We start from the raw sequence: 26201 nt of genomic DNA, 5'->3' as shown, positions 1-26201 counted from the left end.
TGAACGTTAGCATATGCACAGATTTATGCATCTGAATTTTTTTGTGCATGTGCATATTTCTGTTTTTGTCCGTATGCCATGCTTTAGTGTGAATTCTATGCACAGCGTTATACTTGAGGCCCCTGGATATTGACACAAATCAATGAATATACACAAGCCTGGTCTGCAGTAGAATTAAAGTCTTTCAGTACTTCTTTATATTCCCTGCACTGTGCATTAGTAAATACAAATTATCGTCAGTACACTAATAATCCAATTGCCCTTCATTCACTCAGAATATGGAACCAATGTAGGAAGACAGAGAAGCTCTTATCTGTTGCACCTCTACATGACACCCACTCTTTTCTAGCCTCTGAAACATACAGTATTTAATGCTTAGAAAATGTCTGAAATTAAAACATTTAGAGATTTGTACATCGATAATGTTTTTGCATCCTACATACAATTAAACTTTAAATTTAACTTCTCTTGAACACAATTTTTCCAATTCTTTCAAACGGCTTTGTTAAGCAGAACCTGCTCAATTTTCCTCAACTTCCACCTATTTCTATTCTAGAACAAATATTGATCTTTGTTGTGGGCTCAGATAGCATTTCCACAATTTATAAAAAAAATTTCAAGTCACTTCCTTTTAAAGATCCCAGGGCACAATGGGGAAAGGGTCTTTAACATTCATATGTGCAGAATACACTCTAGCTCTATATGTGTAAAGCATTCAATGTATGTTTTTATTGTATAATAGTTACAATAAGACTAGGTCACTACTCAAAACATTAATTCTGAGAAACAGCCAGGATCGAACCCGTAACCTCTTGATTATGAGTCAGCAGTTCTTACCGCTGGACCACCAAATCTGTTGTGTCAACAATCCACCCTAAAATGATTTTTTTTCCCCCGTTATATTCTTGAATAAAAGCACACTTGTTTTGTTATACGTGTACCTTTTGTGAAGGTGTTTATCTGATATTTGGACTTCTGTCTTCACATATTATACACTCGATGTCAAAATATTGTCGTTAATACTAAAACATGAAAAACGTTTGTTTTAGGTATGTGTTCAACATTTCTTGCGTTTCTTGCATTTCCTGTCATCCTACACTTACATAGATCTTTGTAGACATGGGAATACCCATGAAATGCATGCGTTCCAAATAACAATATATTATTTATCCTATACAACTCCAGGCACATTACACTGAGATAAACAAGGCTTGAGCTGGGTGAGCTTTTTGCTCGAGTTGCGCTCCATCGGTAGGGGGGATGGGATGGCAGTCTGCTTGTTGCTTGTGCTGATCGACACATTTACAAAACGAAAGATGTTGATGGTAGAGGTGCAAAGGGACTTAAGGTGGGCCAGGATTACAAGTTTTTTCATAGGCTTCAGCAATTCTAGTGTTAAGCAAAGCACAAGCAAGGGAAGATGTCACTATATTATAATAAACTACAGCCAATTGATATTTTGGAGTGTATAGATGATACATCATTAATACCTATAGTGTGTTTTCTATAAAGTAATGAAAAGAATAATTTTTCATTTTTGTATTTTTTTTTCTTTTCACAAAGCCAATTCACTTGTAAATCTCAAAAATCACATAAAAACAATCAATACTTTCAGAGGGTTCAATGTTTTTCACAAAGAAATTTATTCATAGGTTAGTATTATTTTTTTTAAAGCAGTTAATTATTTTTTTCTGAAACCAATTAATTTTTGTGGCTAATATGGCTTTGGTTGTCAATAAATAAATTGATGCACTCCTAACAAAATATAATTTCATTTAGATAAACAGGCAACTAGTGTGTAGGTTCTAAAAGTAAACATTACCACCTCAACACCAAAAAAATACTTTCCCTAGTGCTCCATGTGCTTACTTATGATTTTTTAAATTTGTGATAATAAAACACTTTCCCCTTCCCCCCCATTTTTTCTTTATAGGTTTGCATAGCTGGTATCAACATTTTGTAGCGAAGCAGGAAGTCTTTTGGTGTTGTCGATGTGATTTATTTTTTTTTTTTTTCCTTTTGGGGAAAAAAACACCTCAGTATTCAAAATGGGACAAGATCGTGGAAGATATGACTTCTATATTGGACTGGTGCTGGCTGTCAGTTCTAGTCTTTTTATTGGAGGGAGCTTTATCCTAAAGAAGAAAGGTCTTCTTCGCTTGGCCAAGAAGGGCTCCATGAGAGCAGGTAAAATGTTAATTAATTATTGCTGTGCTTAGCCAAAACAATCAAGTTTTAGTATATATAATTGGTTTTTACCATTTTTTTATTTAGAATAATTTGTTAACTTGATTTTTTTATACTCCTGTGCAAATTGTGTTGTACTCTTTTTTTTAAATTATGTCATTTGTTTGTCAAATATTATTCTTAACGTATTAATACCTGTCACTTTCATTTCTATCTTAATTCTGCCATTCATCTGACATTATTTATCTGCCATTATTATAACTTTTTTGAAACTGTAACAAAGTGTATCCCATTTAGAGCTTTTCCTTTTGAGAGCTGCTACAGTATGATGAAGGTCTGCTGGTCTGTGTAAGCCTAAATAATGTTTTACATAAAAGAGAAAAGATTATATTAGGGTCAAAATTTCAGCTTCGAGCTTGCAAAGGATTTACACATTTTGAATGTCATTTGGCCGCTTTAATTATGATGTTTGTGTCAGAATGCGAGTATGAAAACACAATAACTCAGAAATAAGAAGTGAATTAGTCAATCAGAGATATTAGCATTGTGAAATATAAAAGCATATTGAATTTGAACAAAATTTCTGCAGTAGATTTTGCTGCACGTTGTCCACATATGAATGTAGGTGTGTGTGTGATTTGTTCCTACAATGGGCTGATGTGTTGTTCAGGTTTGGTTCTTGCTATGCATCCAATTCAGGACCCCAGCAATTGGATTTAACAGACTATATTAGTTGCCTTTATATATTGTTAATAGTTATTGCAAGTCTAATGACATAGGGCCTCATGTATAAATGGTGCGTACACACAAAAATGTTGCATACACCCGTTTCCACACTCACATCGCGATGTATAAAAACTAAACTTGACGTAAAGCCACGCACATTTTCACGCAAGCTCAAACCATTGCGTATGAAAGCTTTTGGCTTGATTTTGCAAACTGGCAGCACCCAGCGTCAAAGCAATGCTACTGTTTCTTTGTGGTTTCCCTTTATTTTTTAGATTCAGATCCCTAACTATCCCCAGACTATTCCAAATACCATAGCTGCTTTAGCGTTGTTATTCTCAGTGCACCAGCTCAGAGTAGTTTAACCTACTGTATCTGAGTGTGGAATCACAGCACTACAGCAGCTGATCGGAAAGAGGATTATCGGGATACAGCATCTAGCACACGCCGCCTCGGCCATGTGAACAGTCTATTTGAACTTCTCCCATATGGCAAACGCTTCAGAGCCTTTCCTTTAGGGACCTCGCGGTTCAGAAACAGTTTCATCACAGGAGCTCTAAACGCACTCAATCATTCCATCAAGTGCTTCTGGTAGAACTGTTTGTAGAAGAAAGCGCATATTTACATATGATGACCACTTGCTTCTAAGTCAATTTAGATTATCTTCTTGGAGCTCTTCATATCATTTTTATGATGAAATTCAGTAAAGTATGTTTTTGGAATCACAGCTCTATAGCAGCTGATCAGAAAGCTCTACGGCGGGCTGCGTCGAGAGCGCAGAGAATTATTGGGATACAGCATCTACCCTGGAGAACATTTATAGAACGTGCTGCCTCAGCTGTGCACACAGTCTATTTGAATTTTTTCAATTCGGCAAACGCTTCAGAGTCTTTCCTGGCTGAACCTCGAGGTTCAGAAACAGTCAGTCTCATCAAGTGCTCCCGTTAGAACTGTTTGTACTTAGAATTACAATTACCTCACTGTAAACTTGCACTACAGTTGTAATATTACACAACCTGAGCCACTTTATGAACCATTTACACTATCTGCACAAGTATATTTATTGTACGTATGCTTTCATATTGTATATTTTTCATTGTTTTTATTGTATTATTATTATTGTTGTTATTTTGTCATTTTATAGGTAAATACATTTATGGAGGATTTACATATTGAATCTCATTGTACCATACAATAACAATAAAGGAATTTAATTCAATTCAGTAGAAGAGAGCACAGCACGTATTTACAGATGATGATGGCTCAACTACTGTAACACCTTGCATAGCACAGCCACTAAATTACTGTAATTCTTAGAAAAGCAGGGGTTAAAGAATATTGGTTCTTGTGATTGGCCAATTTACTGATCACCAATCGAATCTTTTTTTAGTGAAAATCATCAGATTTAGGTTGGTGCCCGATACGATCAGAGCATCCCTACCAATAATCCTTTTATGGATTGCGAGGTACTTAAGTATATGTATGCAGCATGTGGTTTCTGATTGCTAGAATAAAAATGCAAATCTTTCAGAATGTGCTTTCTACAGAGCAATATCTGTAATAAGCACAGATATTAAGATTTTGGCCAACACTATGAAAAATATAACAAAATAATTTCTTATATTATTTCACAGATTGGTCTGGAAAAGTCTTGCTGTCTTTGCAGACAAAACATTTGATACAATTGAATAGGATTATTTATTCAATGTATTAAACAAGGACTTAATCTATGTACATGCATTAAACCAGTGTTTCCCAACCTCGGCCCTGGGGGCACACTGTGGCTGCAGATTTTTGTTCCAACCAGCTTCTGTTTTTAATTGGACTCCTGGGCTAATTAAGTGATGTGTTATTTCCCAAGTTCTTTGTTTTGGGAACAATATAGAAATTAGAAATCTAAGTTTGGTAAAAAAATATATATATTAAAATGTACCAAGCAGTTATATGAGAATAATGTATTTTTTTCTCTTTAACAATATTTTTATCTTGATTTTCATTCTACATTTCTAGGTGTTCTAATTGTTTAATTAATCCATTATTTACTAATTAATTGGTCTGATGCTAAAGTAGTTGCAGCCTTTGATTATTCAGTGTTGTTTGCTAGCGTGTCTGCTGTGCTCATTTTTAATTGTCATTAAAAGCCGTCTGTGTTCAGGGGGCTCTTAGTTCTTGCTGTTTTGCTGCATATTGCTCATTGAATGGGTCTATTGGTCTTCATTCTTCCCTGTTTCAATGCATGCAAACATTAAGTGACTAGATCCCTTTCTGCATGCACAACAGACAAACATTTACTGATATGGTCTTTGTGCCTCAACAAATAGCAGTATTTAAATGTTTACAGCACAGAAACAGAATACAGGTAAAATTCCATTATAACGAATATCTTTACAACAAAATTTTCATTAAAACGAAGTATTTTTATGGTCCCGACATCTTCCCCATATGAAACGAGTCTATAGAAATTTTGTTACTACGAAGTACATTCAGCAGATACTTTCATTTTAAGGAAGTGCACTAAAGACCTTGAAATGCTTGAATGAATCATCCACAGAGCTGTTAGTACTGTGGTTGCAGCTCGGTTGTGCACAACGATCCCCAAGCAGAAACACTGTAATTTTTTTTCTTTCTTCGAACTTTCCACGTACGTTTTTTTTTTAGTTTTTTTTTTTTTTTTGCCTTTTTCGTTTCCTGCGGTTTTCAGTGATACCTTGTACTTATTGCTCGTCAACATTTGAAAAACATCCATTGGAATTTAACTCATTGTCACCCTCCTATAGAAACGGCAGACACTGAAAAATGATAACAGTTCATATTAGAGAAAAAAAAAACTTTAATTTTTTGCAGCCCTCATTTGTTGCAAAAAGAAAAAAGACGTTTCCAGTGAATTCGGAATTTCGCCATCGACACTGTCCACTTTCTTGAAAGACAGAGCAAAAAAAGTAGAAAAATCTCGGGTTGCAAACGTATGTGAACTGCTGCATTTGAAGACATCAAAAAAGCAGTTTTTATGTGGTTCAGTGATGCTCGTTCAAGAAACATTCCTATTAATGTGGCACTCGTTCAAGAAAATGTGAAGTTTGTAAACTGTCTTGGGACCTCCCCCAACTAGACAGCAAGCCGAAGAGCGTCCCGAAGTGCAATCTCCACATCTGTACGGGGCAACAGCAGGCTCAAAGATATGCTGCGTCTCTCTGCCAAAATAAACAGAAAAGATCTCGATGGGTGATGCAAGATTAGGAGCACATAAATTGTAAATGCAGATACTGTAACAGGATTACTTGATCACTGACCTGGCCACGATCCTGCCTGACTGCTGTGTTTGTGTATAGCAGAGTGACAGATCATGCTACAATAAATAACTGTGCCGTTCCTGTTTCAAGCTGAATAAAGCTGGTTTTGCTAAAGTACTGAGACTAAGCCTCGTGTTTTGGGGTGCAAGACAGGAACTTATAGTGCGACCCCGATCTTTTATGATTTGCTTCTGTGGCGCTTCACTGCAGCAATGTGAGCCTCCTATTGCCCTGCCCCTGCAACGGACAAACAATCTTCCACAGACGCTGCAATCGTGCTTCAGGACACACTTCAGCATGTCATTCCCGTTGGGTGGGGAGTGGGGGGTTTCAAAAGAGTTCAGAAACCTCACAAAATGAAGAAGAAATAATGATTCGGCTCCTGACTGATAACTGTGCTGCTCACAACATGCTTCCACATTCAGATAATGTTCGCTTTGAATACCTCCCACCCAATTGCACGGCAGCACTTCAGCCATTGGATTTGGGCATCATTCGCACCCTGAAAGTGTATTATCACAAGGAAATGCTGACAAAAATTCTCGTCAGCATAACTTGTAGGCAGGAGGAGATTAAAAGTAACGCGAAAGAAGCTATTGAAATGATTGCAAACGCCTGGATACAAGTTAAAGAAAGCAGTATAGCGACAAATACAGAATCTCATTACAACAAAATATTCGTTACAACGAAATATTTTTTAAGTCCCTGGGAGTTCGTTATAACGGAATTTTACCTGTATAACCATTAATGTAGTACATTGCCGTTTTGTTTTTGTAGTCTATGATTGCTTGAATACCTTGCTACATGTACATGTGTTTATTACGGCAGAAATAAATAAAACAATTATTTTCTTAAAATTAAAATGTTCAGTTTTTTTATTTACAGGACAAGGGGGTCATGCATATCTTAAAGAGTGGCTTTGGTGGGCAGGCTTGTTATCTAGTAAGTATAAAACTTGTGCTTTTGTAATTTATATAGAATGCTTTAGTATAAGAATGTTCAAAACATTGTGCATCCTATTTACTTACAAATGTAAGGATTAGCCATGGTTATTTTGTTTTTAATTTTTATTAATATTATGTTTTTGGAGTTAATAAAACCTACCCAAATTCAACAGTTCTTTCAACAATTTTTTTGATGAACATATAAACATGCAGCAGAAGACTATAAATCTTGCAAAGTAAACTAACAATATTGCAGAGTAGTTGGCCAATTAAGTCATAGAATATCGGTCCAGTATATAAATATAACAGCATATTCAAATGACTTAACCAGAGTAGGGGATTTAGACCCCCTTCTGTATGGTGCCCATTGGAGGTCCTCTTTGGAATTTACCCTGGGTTGCATATAAACTTTTATCCATTTACTTCTCTCTGTTGATTCATTGAGGATGTTTCTGTTGTTTCAGTGGGAATGGGAGAAGCAGCTAATTTTGCTGCTTATGCCTTTGCTCCAGCAACTTTAGTTACTCCACTTGGTGCTCTCAGTGTTCTTGTAAGGTATGTACATTTTGAATTGTTTGCCACACATTTATAAAATTATAGCCATCATAGGCTACCGTGAAACCAAAAATAAACATAACACCTGTGATCATTATCTTGTATATTATAAATCTGTTAGGTCTAATTGACACTTTATTTATAGGTTTCTGCTACCAGATTAAACTTAGCACAATCTTTTCTCCTTGGCTGTGCGATTGAGCCCTGCAAAGGACCCAGTATATGTGCTTCCTGCCTTTACAAATAGTGCTGCTGGAATAATAATAATGCAGGTATTATTACCTCAATAAAATAAGTATTGCATTAGGTTACTCATTACCTTAAAAAGTAACCGATTTGAAAAATCTGCTAAAATGGATAAATAAGAGCATTATTAAAAAAGTTAAACTGAAAAGATCACTGTACAAGAAAACTAGAAAAAAAGCCAATAATAGTGAGATAAAAAAAAACTCAAAACGGCAAAAGAGAAACTGAAATAAAAATTGCTAGTGAAGCCAAGACAAACAGCAAGTGATTTTTTTTCAGTAATGTTCCAGTAAAAGGATGATAAAAGAGAAGTTAAGAAACCTTAGGGACACAAATGGAGGAACCATTGAAAATGATAAGGAAATAGCAAATGAATTCAAGGAATATTTCACCCAAGTATTCATCAAGGAAGATACAAGTGGAATGCCAAATTCAGAAGTAAAAATAAACTCTGCGTTCATGGACTTTAAAATAGATGTGCTTCAAGCCCTCGATATGTTGAAGACTAATAAAACCCCTGGAACTAATGGGATTTTACCAGTTGTATTGAAACAAATGAAAGGCATCATTTATAAACCCTTATTTAGGTATATCTGAGCAGTCACTTGGGAAAGGAGAACTACCTGAAGACTGGAAAGTTGCAAATGGATCCTGGTTATTACAGATCAATTAATCTTACTTGTTTGCCATGAAAATTATGGAAAATATAATAAGAAATAAATTTGAAAATTACCTAAGTGAAAATAATATACTAAATAACAGCCAGCATAGATTTATGAGAGGAAGATCCTGCCAAACCAATCTTTTATATTTTTTTTGAAGAAGCATCTGGAATAGTTGACGACAACAAATAATTTTCATATTTTTTTACTTAGACTTTCAAAATACCTTTGATGCAGTACCATAACAAAGATTAATTCTGGAACTAGAAACTGTAGGCATCAGAGGTAACCTACAAAACTGGATCTCTAGGTGGTTAACTGGCAGGAGACAAATAGTACAAGGTGAGCCAAAAAGAAGTACCACATTTCAAACGTTTATTCTAAAAAAATGCTACAAGGTAAAATAAATTTCATTACAACCCAAGAAAGGGTATACAAAATAGATTTTTTTTCACTGTGTTTTAAAAATGATGTCTTCAAGGTGGTGGCCATCATTAGCAATACACTCTTCGAGATGATTTTGTGAATGCTTGCATGACTCATTTGGCCATTTCAAGGGGAGTATTGGTGATTTCGTGGTGAAAAGCATCCTTGAGGGCTTTAAGGTTTTGAGGTTGGTGTGTGTATACCTTCGACTTGAGTTAGCCCCACAAGAAGAAATCACACGGAGTGGTATCGGGCAGACATGAAGGCCACCCAACATCGCCGCTCAAGGAGATCAGCTTCCTTGGAAACATCTCCTGCAAAACTCGGATGGATCTCCGCGCTGTATGAGCTGTTGATATATCCTGTGGAAACCAGGTATCCACCAAACCATTTCTTCCAATTTTGCCCCGGAAAAAGTTCTCTAGCATTTCAAAGTAACTTTCTGAAGTGATGGTGAACGTTGTTCCCCCTTCTGAAAAAAGTAAGGGCCTATAATGCCAAATTCTGTAATGGTGCACCAAACCGTAACACGCTCACTATGCAGGAGACTCTGATGAAGTTAACGAGGGTTGGTTTCAGCCCAGTAGCAAAAGATTTGCTTATTTACACAACCATTCAAATGGAAATATGTGTCGTCGCTGCACATGACGATGACATCTCGATGAACGGATTGCACAATGTTCACGCACAACTCTCTATGGCCCTGCTAGTCTCTCTCAGTGAGTTCCTGCACTACCATCATTTTGTATGGATAGAAATTAAGGTCCTCATTCAAAATACTTCTCAAAGACATGTTGGAAATGCCTAAGGTAGAAACATGTTTGCGTGCTGAACGTCTAGGAGACTGCAAAATTGATGCCCATACAGCCTGGATGTTTTCAGGCATTTGTACAGTCTGAGGACGGACTAGAGATTTTCTGTTCAATAATGTACGTGTCAGTCTAAATTTAGCCACCCACTGAAGAATTGTTTTACGATTTGGGACGTCATCGTTTGGAGGAATGCGGAAGTGTGTTCGGAATGTGCATTGTGTAGTGATGATGGATACGTTGTTTTAGAAGAACGCTTCGACATTGAAAGCATGGTGCCCACCGGACAGAGTCATGTTGCTGACTGAAAACTACAAGGGATTGCCTATCAAAGGACTCTCACCCCAACCAACTTGACTGCCTCTACCTCGCGCAATGTGTTACTTCATTTTGGCTCACCCTGTACAAATAAGAGGAGAATGCTCCACATAGAGTATGGTCATCAGTGCATTCCTTGGGGATCTGTCCTTGGACCACTACTTTTTCTGATTTATATTAATGACATAGATTCTGGTATAGTTAGTAAACTTGTGATATTCACAGGTGACACTAAACTTGGAGGGATGGCAGACACTGAATAGGCAGCAAAAATAATTCAAAAAGAACTGGACAACCTTCAAAAGTTCTATGCACTTTCCCATTACAAATCCCAATAAACGTGAATTTTAACGCACGTGCCTGTGCCTACAGCCCCACCCTGACTCCTTCAGAATTGAACCTATTTGAATATGTAAATCAATATAAATAGTTCCTTCCGTTCAGGGTTTTGCTAAAAGAGAATGGCAAAAGAATGCGTTAAAAAGAAAAAATTCAGCAATTGTGAAATGGAGGTCCTGCTCAGTGAAGTGGAAGCATGGAAAAGCATACTGTTTGGTGGCTTAAGCAATGGTATAAGCAACAAAAGGCAATTGATGGAGTGGCACAATGTGGTGAAGGCACTCAAAAGCTCAAGTTCAGAAAGTCGCACAGGAAAAGGAATAATGCAATCATCTGAACATTTGCCTCTGGAAACTTATTTTGTGGACACGTCTATTCTATGTTGACAATGGACATACACAGACTACAAAATCTTTAACATTAATCTGGTTAGGTGTTTACATGGCCACATAATCAGATTATTTACAGAGAATGTACTTCTGTTAATCAGGTTTCTCAGGGGCCAATGACCTGATTTCTCTAACTGGAATGAGTTTACATGACATTTTAGAAATCAGGTATCTGTGAATAACCAGGTTATTATAGTGCATGTAAATGCATTGATTGACACAGGCATTCAGACCCTTTGCTATGACACATACAAATTTGATTTAAGTGGATCCCATTCTGTCGGTCATCGTTAACATATTTCTCCACCTTGTTTGGAGTCTGGTTATGGTCATTTCAGTGGACTGTAGATGATTAGGAAAGGCACACACAAACCTGTGTATAGAAAGTCCCACAGTCGACAATGTGTTTCAGTTCAAAAACCTAGCCAAGAGGTCAAAGAATTTTTTTTGCATAGCTTAGAGACAGGGTTGTGTCAAGGTCAGATCTAGGTAAGGCTACAAAAAATTCTACAGGATCAAATGTTCCCTGTAGTACAGTGGTGTCCATAATTCTTAAATGAAACATGTTTCCTAAAGCTGGCTACCTGGCTAAACTGAGCAGTTATTGGAGAAGGGCCTTGGTAAGAGAGGTAACCAAAAACCCGATGGTCACTGTGGCTGCACTCCAAAGAACCTTTCTCAAGATCAGAGAAGCTTCCAAAAGGACAACCAGCACTATCTGTATTTTCTTTATTTATTTACTTCTGCTTTTTTATTGCAGTCCACAAAAATTCAGTAATGTGTGTAGAATCTTTTAAATACAGTTTTTGGATCATAGGATAAACTCTGTGTTTTAGGTTTTCTGGTATACTAATTTTTCCAATTTATTTTCTTGGCTCTTTCTGAATTATGAATTATGTATGAATATTTCTATGTATGTCTTTAATTTGTTCACATGTTTACATATTGTTCAATAGTTTACACTTTTGGTGTCTTTATTTCTGTTTTATTTTAGCCTGTTATGTTTTTAAAACCTCATGCATTATATATAGGACTGCAGAGTGTGTTCTGCAGGAGTGGAGTTGATGTGTGAAGTGATTAATTTGCGCATTGTTTTGGGAGCTTAGGAAAGACTGTACAATTAAGTAACATTTTAAATTATAGTTGGCTTTTAGGCTATTGACAAAAGGAGAATTCTTGTTAAATGAAGCTATTCCTTTTTGTGGTTATTGTGAAAAACCTAAATGGTTGAAGTTTATTTGCACAAGTTGTACAACTAATCTTTGCTTTTAAGCATATATTTTATTTAATAGATTTTTTTTCTCATTCTAGTGCCATTTTGTCCTCCTATTTTCTCAATGAGAGGTTAAATCTTCATGGTAAACTTGGCTGCCTGCTCAGTATCCTGGGGTCCACTGTAATGGTTATTCATGCACCTCAAGAAGAGGAGGTTGAAAACTTGGAAGATATGAATAGTAAATTGGCAGATCCAGGTAAACGGTTTAAAAGATGTAGCCAGTTGAAAGTGAATACTTAAATCATTGCTCCCTTAGTACTTGTCAGTTTCAAATGATGAAATTTAAGTAATTGGGGTGCCATTTAAAGAGCAGCTTTTTTCCAGGGTGTTGCTGCGTAGCTATAGCATTAATAGTGATAGTTATGTTTCATGTAGTACACAGTTATGTTCAGTTTGTTATTCTAAAGAAGATACAGTATAGATCTAGATGACTAAACAGTCAATAAAATGACAATGACACGTTCAAGTACAATAACGTACACTCAGAATAAAAAGTTAGTTACTTAAAATGAGAAATAGCAAATCCTCTGCGTGGTTATTTTCCCAGGTAATTTTGATTATCTAGACTTTCAACCCAGACCTTTGCGGACCACTGTATATTTCTATATTATAAGGTAATAACCTAGATAACTCATGAGTGTCTTATTGGAATATTGCATTAATGCACTGTATATAACTAATTTATTGTGCAACTGCAGCTGATGTTTAAATTCAAAACTCTCTATATTCCATGGTACAAAAAACAAGTATTTTTGCTTAAGTAAAATACCTGAGAAAGAAGACAGGAATATGCTTAATTATTGCTACATTTGTATCCTAAAGAAATTTTACAAAAAAAAAATGATCTTTGACATGTACAGTGTATAAAGCAATGGAAAATATCAGTCTATCTGCATGCCAAGGGCAGTAAATCACAGATAAAAGGGGAGAATACAATGAGACAGAATGTCAGATTTGGAGCCCCAGATTTTTTAAAGGAGCAGGAAATGCAAGGGTAAAAATTGATTGCAGTGTTTTCTTTTCCCTAAAGATGGATCTTTATTTCACTTTAAGAGTTTATTTGCTCCAATGACCCCCAATTGATGTGCAGGTAAAATTCCGTTACAATGAACTGCCAGGGACATAAAAAAAATGTTGTTGTAATGAGATTCTGTATTTGCTGCTGTAGTGCTTTCTTTAACTTGCATCCAGGCGTCTGCAATCATTTCAATAGCTTCTTTCTCATTAATTTTAATCTTCTCCTGTCTACAAGTTATGCTGACAAGAATTTTTCTCATCATTTCCTTGTGATAATACACTTTCAGGGTGCCAATGATGCCCAGATCCAATGGCTGAAGCACTGCTGTGCAATTGGATGGGAGGAATTCAATGCGAACATTATCTAAATGTGGAAGCATGTTGTGGGCAGCACAGTTATCAATCAGAAACCGAATCATCCTTTTCTTCTTCTTCATATTGTAAGGTTTCTGAACTCTTTTGGGATCCCCCCCACCCAACGGGAACGTCACTCTGAAGTGCGCCCCGAAGCGTGATTACCGCGTCTGTGTAAGACTGTTTGTCCGTTTCCAGGGCAGGGCAACAGCAGGCTCACAGTGGTACAGTGAGGCGCCACAGAAGCGAATCCTAAAAGATCGGGGTCGCGCTAGAAGTCCCTGTCTTGCACCCCAAAACACGAGGCTGAGTGTCAGTACTTTAGCCAAACCAGCTTTATACAGCTTCAAACAGGAACAGCAGGGTTATTTATTGTAGCAGGGTCTGCCACTCTGCTATACACAGACACAGCAGTCAGGCAGGGTCGTGGTCATGTTAGTGGTCAAGTAATACTGTTACCTGCATTTACAATGTACCTTGCATCACCCATCGAGATCTTTTCTGTTTACTTTGGCAAAGAGATGCAGCAGAGCTGCAAAATTCCGAATTCACCGGCAACATCTTTTTTTTCTTTTTGCTGCGATCGAGAGCTGCAAAAATGTAAAGTTTTTTTTTCTAATATGAACTGTTATCATTTTTTTTGTGTCTGCCGTTTCTATAGGAGGGTGACAATGAGTTAAATTCCAATGGATGTTTTTCAAATGTTGACGAGCAATAAGTAAAAGTTATCACTGAAAACCACCGAAAACAAAAACAGCAAAAAAAAAAAAAAACAGTACGAGCAAAGTTCAAAGAAAGAAAATATTTTTTGCAATGTTTCTGTTTGGGGATCGTTGTGCACAACTGAGCTGCGACCACAGAACTAACTGCTATGTGGATTTAGGCATTTCAATGTCTTTTGGGCACTTCGTTGTAATGAAAGTATCTGCTGAATGTACTTCGTTGTAACAAGATTTCCATAGACTCATCATATGGGGAAACTGTCGGGACCATAAAAATACTGTACTTCCTTGTAATGAAAATTTCATTGTAAAGATATTCATTGTAATGGAATTTTACCTGTATTTCTATATTGGTAGATACTCCTGTTGATAATGGGCTAATCAATGCTTGCCTTTAGGTGCTCAAGTTACTTTTTGGTTGAATGTTATTACTTAATGTAAATAAAGTTTCAAGATAGTCACAAAGAGAGGGAGTGGGAATTACATAAAGGTATTTGGGAAAATTACTCTTTTAAACTGGTGGATTAAGCTGTGGCCTAATAGAACTGTGGTAATTATTTATTCATGTTGTTACAAATGTAACCTCTTTACTAAAGTAATCCTAAAATGTTCTTGTTTTCTCCTAGGGTTTGTGGTATTTGCTACGTTTGTAGTCATTGTCGCCTTGATCTTAATTTTTGTCGTGGGACCTCGCCATGGACAAACGAATATCCTAGTTTATATAACCATTTGTTCTGTGATTGGAGCACTGTCTGTATCCTGTGTCAAAGGTTTGGGAATTACCATTAAAGAACTTTTTGCAGGGAAACCTGTTCTGAGGCACCCATTATCATGGATTTTTTTATTAAGTCTAATATCTTGTGTAAGCACACAGATCAACTACTTGAATAAGGCTTTGGATATCTTCAACACTTCACTTGTGACTCCTATTTATTACGTGTTCTTCACAACATCTGTTTTATCATGTTCTGCCATTCTGTTTAAAGAATGGCGACATATGGGCACTGATGACATCATTGGCACTTTCAGCGGTTTTCTTACTATAATTGTGGGCATATTTTTGCTTCATGCCTTTAAAGATGTCAGTTTTTCATTGGCTAACCTGCCTCTTTCAGTACGAAAAGAAGATCGGTCCACAACATCTGCCAATGGAGTGTTATCCCACACTGCTTATGAACTTTATGATAATGTAACAGAGTCGCAGGAGGGAATACTGGAATTGCACTCTGAAAATGTTTCAAGAAGAAATGGCACTGTGGCCGCAGTCTAATTTGCATATTTGAAGTAAAACCACAAGTCCACTGCAAAATTAATGTTGATCCCATGCCTGGAAGCATTTTTACTACTTCCTAGTGACTTCTTCACATTTGCTTGAAACAAAGACAATCAGTTTATTATTTTAATGTATGAATGGAGATGGACCAACTAATTATTATGTTTTAGTTTGCCTTTTCTTTTGTTTTTCTTTTCTACTTAAAAGCGTTCATTAGGCACCACTCATTTATGTTTAAACATTTCTCTGCACATGTTTGATTTCAGTATGATGTACATCACTAGTTTATTTGATATTAATTTAAAAAATGAAAAACTGACCGTACAAAAAGAAGAACTATATATTACCTGGCTCAACTCTTTTATTTTCAGGTCTTCACTATCAAAGCTCCCTTGTCACAGTATACAAATAACGTTTTGGGAATATATACTTGCTTTGAAAGTCTTGCAAGAAGATTGTCTGTAGCAAGAAATTTGTGAAATTTCACTTTTTTAGTATGTTCAGTGTATGAGGTTCTAAAGTAATTTACTACAATTGTGCTTAAAATAAAATTAAGAATTTCCAAGTATTAGCATCTTCTAAAAGCACAGAAATTAATATCACTTGTGCAAGCAGAATTTGGGGTGTAAAACAAAAATGAGAGTTTTGCTGGCCTTGGGATGATGGGCTCGAGTGTATTCCCGCATTTTGCCAGTGAATGAGTATATAAATAAGAGTTTTACTTGGATGTGGTGATCTCTACAGAGAAAAGGATGGGGTTGCGTATATATATATATTTTTTATTTAAATCAACAACTTGTAAAACATGAACTACAATTTTGAGCAATCTATTTACTATATATATGCAATTTGAATTCACTATTGTTATGTGATTGAATATTTTAAGTGAAATTCTTATTTAAGAATCAATAATGCGCAGTAAAAGTTCTTGATTAAATACAATTTTTAAAAAATGAAATACTGATTATTTGGTGATGCATTGAATTGTCTAACTATTTCCTGTTTTTTTTTTTTTGGGGGGCATAACAAACAAATCATCATAGCTAATATGTTGTTCTAGTTTTATTTATTCTCAACAAAGGTATACTTTGTTCCATTTTAATTTTATAGATCTTGCATAATTTTGGTAAACCATAATAAATTTCTTGACTGTTTTGTGTGAGACATGTGTAAACATAGAGCATTCATGAAAATCAAAAGGAATAACACAGAGCACCTTGCAGAACCGGTTAACTTTTTTATAGTTTATGAAAATATAGTTTGGTTTTATGCCTGTTGCAAAATTGATCCAAAACAACTGAAACTCATAATTTATAGCGGCTTAACTTCCACTGCTAAAATATCTGTTTATTTAACAGATGCTAAGGATCCCCAGAGTATTTGGAAGATTACAGGCAAGAGTGCTGGTTCCATTGCTAAGTCCTTCACAGACATGGCTAGTGCAGCAGCAGCAGGATGGCAGGTAAGCGAAGGCAGAGAGGGGCCTTACAACTGTATGTGCCACTTTTGAGAGGAAAACCTGAGAGATCAGTTTGGCTGAATTTCCTGATTTTTTTTTTTTTCTTTTTAATTCATAAGGAGTTATCAAACTATAAGAAGAATAAACAATACTCTGTTTTAGTTTCTCAAGATAAAGCCTTTGTGCTCTTGAGCACCCGATACGCACTTGCTGTTTACATGGGAGGGCATCTTACTTTGTGTCTAATTATCCATAGCATTGCTTTTTTTCTTTACTCTTTGTTTGTTTCCATTAAAATATCTTATTTTTACATAGTATTTTATTAGTCCCCAAAGGGAAAATTTTCCTTCATTATTTGATTAAGAGCAAAACTTGTGTTGGTGTGGTTATTGAACCATTGATGGGGGGGTAGCCTGTGACACATTTGAGCATGTTTAATTCATGGTAGCACAAGGTGAAAGCCAAGGAGTGCAGAAAAGTTAATGGAGGGCAAAAGTGGGGCCCGCTGGTGCATGGCTTTGTTTGAAATAACTACAGGATTTGGAAAGCATCTCCATACCATCAGCAGTCTGCTAGAGCTGTGTGTGAATTTCAGTGCTGGTAGAGTCGAGTCTGAAACCTGCTTCATCCACTTCAGGTTCATAGGCAGGGCAGGGGTGTCAAGGGGCGTCGGCTTGGGCATTCCGAGCCAATCCCAGCTGCATCGCTCTCAAGGTAGGGACTAACCCTGGATAGGCTCCGTTCTAGGGCACTGAGGTCAATTTACAGGCACCAGTAATCCCTGGCTACACAGTAGTCTTTGGGGATGAGGAATGTAGAGAGTAGGGATGTTAAAAATCTAAGACATTTGGTCAACATTTTGTATGAAGGGTCACAATAGTGTAAACATTTACATGGAATCCAGCAGATTCAATTTTCAGTTTTCTGTGTATTCTCTTGAACCCTGGAAGTCAGAAGAACCAGATTGTGCCTCCAGAACCATAGCTGTGTCTTTTCTAGCTTCTCAAAGTCGAGCTGCTACTGCGTTGGCAACGTAAGGTAAGATCCAGTATGAGTCAAACTAGTAACAAAAGACATTACTCAGTCCAATAAAGTGTATTTTTAAAAGGTCTAGTAAAAGTTTAAAAAAGGAACAAATCACAAAAATTATAAAAAGCTATTACACATGCAGAATAACAATTATAATCTTAGCTTTCTCATGTTACTCGTTGGTTACTTTTTGGTTGTGTTATTTCTCTTTGGCAAACTTACACAAGTTTCACTTTAGTACATCAGTATGTAACGGCCGACCCCTTACCCAGCCGGCAACTACACCTCCAAGACCTGTGGCCTGGATAATTTACTGAGATGAATCTAACTATCAAGCCGTACCTCTATCAAATTACACTTTTCCCCCCACAATCGACGATGTAAATATAAGCACTCAAAAAGCAGATGATGTAAAAATAAACTGATTAAATGAAACCACAAGACAAATGCAAAAATAGAAACATATATAAATATAAATATCCCTCCACCACATCAACAATGAGACACCACCATATATAAATACAAGAAAACCCTCCCTTGCCCCTGTAACATATAACACACAACACGAATAACAAAAATGAATGATATACTGAATGAGTCCGGTTATAAAAAGTGTCCTGAATACAGATGACTGAACTAGTGGTAAATATGTCGTTTGATTTTCCCGGCAAATGGAACAACCTCACCGTATGGTGGATGGCAAATCGACCCTGGGGTCTCAGCAGATGAAGGATGAAAGCAGTCCGGCAAAATGAAAAACAAACTGGTGCAAAGGCGCGATGTGGAAAAACAGCAAGTAAGTTGATATGTGGTTGAAAACGAATGGTCTCCTTTCTCCTCTCTTCTTTCTGATTACTTAAATAGTCCATGTGACGGCTGTAATTGACTAATTAAGAACAGGTGTTTTCCAGGTTAGAGGCTGAAAGGGGGACGGCATTTCCTGATACACACACATAAACAGCAAACGGGACAATGGAAACAACGCACTTAGAACTGACATTTAACAACACTAACTATGTAGCCCCGCTACAAGTATGTTCAATACTTTCAGTACGGTTTGAAACTGTTTGCCCTCCATGTCTTTCCAACTGCAAGACGGATCATAAACTGAACTAGTCAGTAGTCAGAATACTCCATTTACAATTTAGCATGTGGAGGTTATAATAGACCCCTCTATACCTATACTGTATATTAGTACATAGTAAAACATTGTAACATAACTAAGAACTAGTTATTCTGTTGTATGCTCAAACGCTAGGCGATGGGGTTTCAAATGTGCAGCATGCGTTCTCGTATTTCCTATTCCAAGTCACTTCTTTACTTCCTGCTCTTGCCTTCTCACTGCACTCAAAAGACTAGCATGGTCGTTTCAAAGTGGATCCTAAAGAAGCTGGTCTGGTCTCAAGCAATGGCTTCTGCCTGTTTCGGTATGCTTTTTAGCCCTTTACCCCTTATTCAGATGTTGAAATGAGGCCAAAGTAAGAGGGAATTTGAACGATGGACAGAGTGAGCAGTATTTGCCTGAATAAAGCTTACTTACAAAACACAGAGCATAATTCTTAGTTTACATACATTTGTGCTTGCCTCCTATTACAGCAAATTTCATGGAGAAAGACTACACTGTCCTCAAATGCAAGGATTGTTCATTTAATATAAGAAAGAAAAGCACCAAGCCATAAAAAGTAAATCTAGAAAAAAAAATGGGGAACTATAACACAGGGAAACAGTTTGAAATTCTGAATTTGAGAGACCCTCGTGCATCAGGCAGCTCTTCATTTTTAACCAACACCGCATACGGCTGCTGAAATGGCACAAGATGCGCTTGACCCGTCCACAACTGGGTGTGTGTGTTTGGGTTTTTTTTTTCTTCTAATTTCCTGAAGAGTTTTCAGCTTCAGATTGCTAAACTTTTAAGTGTTTTTATTCACATTCCTTAATAGGGACATCTGTGGCAAGGTGACAGTTTAATGTCTTGACGGACTAGTAGGGCAAAAAAATTGCAAGTCCTTTGTGTAAACCATAGTAGAGAAATATCAAGGTGAACAGAAATTCCGTTTCGGAGTCAGCCTTGTATCCATTTTTTTCAGAGCTTTGCATTATTTAACAGTGAAGTCTGAACTCTCTTCTGGAGCCATATCAGCATCTTTAACGTTGAAGCTACATGTTCACACATATGACAATTTTAATGGCCCATGCTAATTTTTTTTATCCCAATTCATGTTTTTATATTTATAATATAAATTTTTGATTAGCTAAAGCATAATTGGAGATTGACATTTTGGAGAAGAAAAATGAAAAACTTTCTCCCGAGCAGAGATGCCTGCAGTTACATTTGAACTAACCTGAAGTGCCCCTCATGTGTTTGATTTAAATTTAATAAAACATCTAAAGATCACATTTTGACTAGACAACACCGAATTAGAAATCTCTAATTGAAGGCACAAAGGGAAAAGTTGGTCAGTGTCCATTAGTCAAAGTGCAAATACTGAGTAGAATGTCAGCACAGGATGTTAAATAGTAAAAATGCCTGGCACTAGTGGACAAGTCGTAATTATGGACCTCTCTGACTGAAAGCTGCAAAAACATCAAGAAGTAAAAAAAAAAAAAAAAAAAGGAGGCTTGAAACGCACATACAGAAACTTTACACATCTGACTCTGGCACACAGAAGAGGCCCACGTCACACAAGCTGTTGGCGTCTCTGGTTAATTCAGTAGGTGTAATGAATCACAACAACAAGTGGCACGGGCACTCCTAGAAGATGACCCGTATTTGAGATGTTTAATTACTTGTAACATTCTTGGTCAACAGCGTGTCAGAAATGGATTATGGCTACTGCTACAGTAACGATAAAAGTCATACAGGCACCTCAATGAGGAAAGAGTAATGGCTGACAACTGAGCCTGTGGGCACAGGAAGAACTGAGGCCCAAGCAGACGTAACAACTGAAGAACAACAACAGTAATGGTGGATTAGATAAGAGATGAAGAATGTGGCTGAACCCACCATAAGCATCATCCACTTCTGTTCTGCCACCTTCAGGACAATTCTGTAAAGGACTGAAGTCATGGAGATGGTCACAGAACCTTTGTTGAAGGGGGCTGCTCAAACTACTAGTCTGTCATGAAATCTTCTAGCTTTTAATTAGTGGACTAACATGTAAGCAAAAGCAAATCATCAGAGAGCAGATAGCTGACATGCATTGAGGAGACCTTCAAGTATTGTATTGGTGGTGGTGTGGGAGCAGACCACCAGTAGGCCTGGCTGTGAGTGACAGTGCCATTTGAATACAGAACTGCTCCATATGATCCATTGTTTGGTTAATGTTCTACAATGTTTAGAAGAACACAAGTGTGAAGTTTAAAACATAAGGAACTACATGTGGTGTGAGGCTCTCAGGTTGTTAAGAGATGTGGAAGTGGTTCTGTCCTTACTTGATTTTGAGATCAACGGTACAAGGACATTAAGCAAATTAATTGATGGAAATGAACAAGTGAGACTTCGAGGTTAGGTTGAGTTTTGCATCAGTTACACCATGTGGGGTTCCTATGTTTGGTGACACTTCTAGCACAGTCATGGTGGAGATGGCTGAGGTGTGCATGTCTGGTAGTAGGCATGTGCTGCTGCGCTGCATGTGTACACCTTGGTGTTTATGTCAGTGGTGGCCCACGGGGTGGCATAGTTACTTGTCATGGTCTTGTCATATGGACCGCTCAGTGGAATTCTCACTCGCATGCCCATCTGGTGGTCCCTGCCTTAGGGTCACAGCACAGTTGTCCGCACTCTGCCTCGTGTGCACACCATGCCCTGGGATGGCTAATGTGGTGTGAAGTGGTGTGGAATAAACTCACCTGGAGGACACACGGCACCAAAAGGCAGGCCAAAGGTTCTGATGAAAGCTGTGCCATGTGTTTATCCTGGGCCCCAACCCCATGTCTTCCTCGCCCAGCAGTCTCCTGCATGCGTGTCAGCGTTCTCAGATGTTGCATGAGGTCCATGAAGGTGGACATCTGCTTTTCCTTTTGTTGTTCTCCTTGTTTTCAGCCTTTCAGGTGTCACTAAACCAACATGAAGACCTAACCTGGCTAAGGAACTGGCAACATTTATCACCATTTATCTTCATGCACATTTGCTGTTAACTGTGAGAAAAACACTAGACACCCATAAAGGAGATTTATTTTTTTATTAAAAGCCAAAAAAAAAAAAGGTTTCAACTGGCCAAATAGAAAAGATGCATATAGCAAAAGTTAACATGGAAAAGTATTTAATAAATTGTATTACTTTTATACTTGAAATGCTCTGGATTTATCCAGACCTCTGCGCATGCACACATTCATTTAAATTCAACTGTCCAATTTGCAATTCATTAGGCCCCCTTAGTCAACCCAGAAGTAATTTCATATCCCTTATTTTTGTAAATAAAATACAAAATAGAAAACTTGTATATTAAAAAAAACAGTTTAAGTATGCTAGTATCATAGAAAACCAACAACTTATGGCCCACGTTGGAGAAAATAAGGAAAAAATTACGTGAGGAACGCTTGATGCAGGCCTGGCCTGTGGCCTAATTGCTGGCCAGGGACTGGTGGATTGGCGGCTGGAAGCAGCGCACGTGTTCCACTGGCATGTTCTCTCCATCGCCCGACTTCAGGTATTTGCCAAGAATAGCAAAGATCTCATCATTCAGCACTTGAAACTTGCGGATTCTGTCTACCATTTTCTTTAAAGGCTGTGGAGGACACAGAGATGAAATGATCGTTATAGAAAGGCAGAGAACACACACACCTTATTCCAGTCCTCACACCTTTTTATTTGTAGTACACATGACGACCCACCGTACGTATAACAAGTTACTAGAATGCACTAAAACCAACAGCATGAAGTCATAAATCCTCTACAAGTAAACCGTGTCTGTAAATACAAAAAAAATACGAAAATATGAAAGGAAAGAAAGCCATGCGGCACGCTGGTCAAGTGGAGTCACAACATAGTCCTATGCTTTGTGGGTATGCAGCCAGTACCAGTTATTACATTTTTGGCAAACATTTTCAGTATATAAATGGAAAATAGATTTGTGGATTATGCGAGCCGAGTTACATGGACATCTTCTTTTTCTTGTTCCCATGATTTTCAACATCAGTTGCTGTTGCCCAGTGCGGGTCCACTAAAATATCTTCATGGCCACCACTACAAACTACAAAGGCTGAGTAACATTTACAACAATGTCATGTGTGGATGGAGGAGTACTCCTTTAACTCAAAAGGGCTGAAGCCTTTGTGCCGCATGGCTACTAATGGACCCAAAAGTTCAGCCTTCTTACGGGTGAAGGATGAGCAGCAGGCAAGGAAATGCTGGTGATGGCAAGAGACCTCAGGGCGCCCATCGGCAACTGGACTGAAGTGACGGAAACCGACAGCAGTGGTAATCCATGACTCCCAGTCACCGTGGGCTGAGAGGGTCTGACTGGTGGTCACTCCCCACAGTCCGCTTCTCCTATTAAACTACAGTGTCCACGTCCAGCAGTAAGCCCTTTGAAACACCTGGTAGGCTGCTTCACCAGTGCAGGTTTAATGTGCACTCAGATGTGCTCATCTGTCCACAGCCACAAACCCTGTGCTCCAGTGAAAATGAAACGGACTTCATTTGAGTGTGTGTTTATTGCTGCTAGGAATATTCAGATAGTTCAGTAGTTGTGCGTTTTACCAAATAACATCAGACTGAAAATGTGACAAAACACACATTATGGAGTACCGTATATACTTGTGTATAAATCAGGTCTTTAAACCCGAAAAATCAATCAAAATTAGACGCCGACTTATAATTCAAAAATATGACAATTTTTTTTTACATCTTCTTGCCTCCTCCAATCTCACATCAGTTTCTCAGACACATCGAATTTTGTTGCAGCAGCGCAGTTACTAATTTCTTTCACCACTTCAACGATGTTTAATTTCAAACCAGCTTCATATTTTCTTCTGATCGAACACTCCCATCGTAGATAAGGGATGCTCTTAAAATAAACGTAATGAGGGTGTGGGATACAAAACACACAAATCAGTGCAAACGTCACTTCGGAACAATAGTTTGATGAGTTTTCCGCATTCGACTTAAACGAGCGACATTATAACATACCAGAAATTATACTGTAAAATCAAGTCCCAACTTATCTGTGGGAGAACTTATCTACGAGTATATATGGTAGTTACATAAAAGGGCATCACAATAATTCTGTTTTCAGGGCTGTGATGAGATGGATAGTAAAGTATATAAAATTAATAATAAAATATATCTATCCCAGGGCACAAAGCAACACAGTCCACAAACTTCCAGGCCAATGTGAGCGGACAGCAGGCAGAATATAAACTTTAAATAGTTTATTGCCATAACTACTGCGTGTGTATTGAGTTCAGTTTGGTGAAATGACATACGTTTTTATATAGTCAACACCCGACTATTCACAAGAACAAAAAAGTCATCATATTGGGCTGTGCCTGTTGCATAAATGCTAATTATCGGAGCCATGATTTGTATTTCTTCTATTGGTAGCCCCTTAAACCCCCCTCAGTGTTGATTAGAAGTCAGCCCCAGATGTGATGTTCAAATGATAATGGCGTACATGTCAACTCCTTTACATTTTTTTATTGTTTCCTTTAGACAATTGACAGAAAGCCTGCTCTCGCTTTAGTGTTTCCCTTTGTTGCTGTTAATTTTTTCCAAATTAAGATGCAGGCAGCGGCTCCCCCACCATCACTTTGGTGGAGACCCTGCATAATCGGTTTCAGAGGCCTGGGGTCAGATCTGTGAAGCTTGCATGTTCCTCTCAGTCTGAAGGTCTGTTGGCCAAATGGCCCAGTGTGCCGTGAGGTGGTCGGTGTCCCACCCAGGATCTGCTGCAGTGCGCCTAATACTGACTGACTGACTGAGAATGAGAAGGAGTGCAACACAATCAAAGTGAAAATGCAGCCATAGGGAAGGACTAGTGGAGCAGCCTCTCTCTGCCGGGGGGCTCCTTATGCTGTACGTCTGTACGTGACCAGGAGGGGGTGCTCACAGTTGACATCCTCGTGTTTCAAAGTTTCAAATGTTTCCAAAGACTTAAAGACAACAAGTGACTATAGGTGGGGTCTTGGGGGCATGACCCTGATGGTGTCATGGAGATCCCATTTACTGTATGAGAGGGTCAAGTCCCCGCTGCACACTAAAACAATTCTGCTCAAAATCAGACTAGTCACCGTCTGCTGGTGAAGAAGCTGCCTGGTAGTTCCAGATTATGGGCTGGCTTGCTGATCATCTAAACGCAGTGCTGCGTTTGAACAGATGTGCCAGCCGATGCATTCTAAATTAAAAGCTAAGTGTATTTTAGGCAACACATCAGCACAAGTCCTTCATGCTTCACGTGACCTCTCTGCAGACCTATCACTCCCATAATCCTTCCAAAGCCAGACCTGGGTCTTCTGCCAAAAGACTGTGTGTAACATGCTGTGGCCCTTGTGACACTGCAATGTGTGGGGCCTGCTACTTAATAATGCCATCTGGCTCTTAGCTGAGCCCACAGGCGAGACAGCAGACTGGCACTGGCACATGACAAATGTGCTTTGTCCCTGCCAAGTGAGAATCGGACTACTGAATCCACCCGAGCTACAGAGCAAGGTCTGCTCAGATGTGCACATCCAGACAGAAATTAGAAAACAACAGTGTGAAAGAAAAATTTACTGCTTGCAAGCTACTAAGGGTTAATAAGCTGACAATATTCATACAGGCGTCTGTCATGAGACAGGGTGCAGTAAGCTGACCGAGGACAATTTCCAGTTGCTTTAGGAGTGCGTCTATTTGACACAAGAGAGCTGAACTTTCCTTCTTTAGGGTCTATCTGACCAGTGAAAAAATAAGAACAGATGGCCCATTTAGCGTACTAAAACAAACTGCTAAAGTAAACGATATTATGTATATTTTTGAATAATAAGGGGAAGGGGGAGGAAGAAGAAATTATAAAATGCCAATAGAAAAAAAAATGTAACTGCTCATCTACAACGCAGAAGCCACGTACTCATCTGTGACTGAATGAAAATCTAATTGATTGAACTTGTCCCATCTTCCTCAGGAGAGTGTTGTACTTACTGAACAGCCAGAGTGGCTGTTTGTCACGGCACCTGGCAGGGCCGATGTATGGCAAGTGAGTTTC

The 26201-nt window shown here is 38.0% G+C and overlaps 2 protein-coding genes across 6 annotated transcripts in view; one reads left to right on the top strand and one right to left on the bottom strand.

The window, feature by feature from the left end:
• nipa2 (NIPA magnesium transporter 2) overlaps positions 1-16491 on the top strand; it is a 42914-nt gene extending 26423 nt beyond the window's left edge. For 2 of the 4 annotated variants that reach the window (XM_028800030.2, XM_051927048.1), the window contains exons 3-7: positions 2041-2187; positions 7089-7145; positions 7612-7702; positions 12203-12363; positions 14887-16491. In XM_028800030.2, coding sequence (XP_028655863.1) covers positions 2049-2187; positions 7089-7145; positions 7612-7702; positions 12203-12363; positions 14887-15530 — 1092 coding nt within the window. In that variant the 5' untranslated portion in view covers positions 2041-2048 and the 3' untranslated portion in view covers positions 15531-16491. Of the gene's footprint in view, positions 1-1933; positions 2188-7088; positions 7146-7611; positions 7703-12202; positions 12364-14886 lie in introns of all 4 variants that reach the window. The other 2 variants (XM_028800027.2, XM_028800028.2) reach the window with 1 other exon arrangement.
• Positions 16492-22183: 5692 nt separating this feature from the next.
• The window catches only part of cyfip1 (cytoplasmic FMR1 interacting protein 1), a 151034-nt gene continuing 147016 nt past the window's right edge, over positions 22184-26201 (bottom strand). For both annotated transcript variants that reach the window (XM_028800025.2, XM_028800024.2), the window contains exon 31: positions 22184-22748. In XM_028800025.2, coding sequence (XP_028655858.1) covers positions 22584-22748 — 165 coding nt within the window. In that variant the 3' untranslated portion in view covers positions 22184-22583. The remainder of the gene's footprint in view (positions 22749-26201) is intronic.

This window comes from Erpetoichthys calabaricus, chromosome 4, assembly GCF_900747795.2.
Source record: "Erpetoichthys calabaricus chromosome 4, fErpCal1.3, whole genome shotgun sequence".
Classification (NCBI taxonomy): Eukaryota; Metazoa; Chordata; class Cladistia; order Polypteriformes; family Polypteridae; genus Erpetoichthys; species Erpetoichthys calabaricus.
The sequence above is the reverse complement of the archived record's forward strand: the minus strand, read 5'-3'. Positions and strand labels throughout refer to the sequence as shown.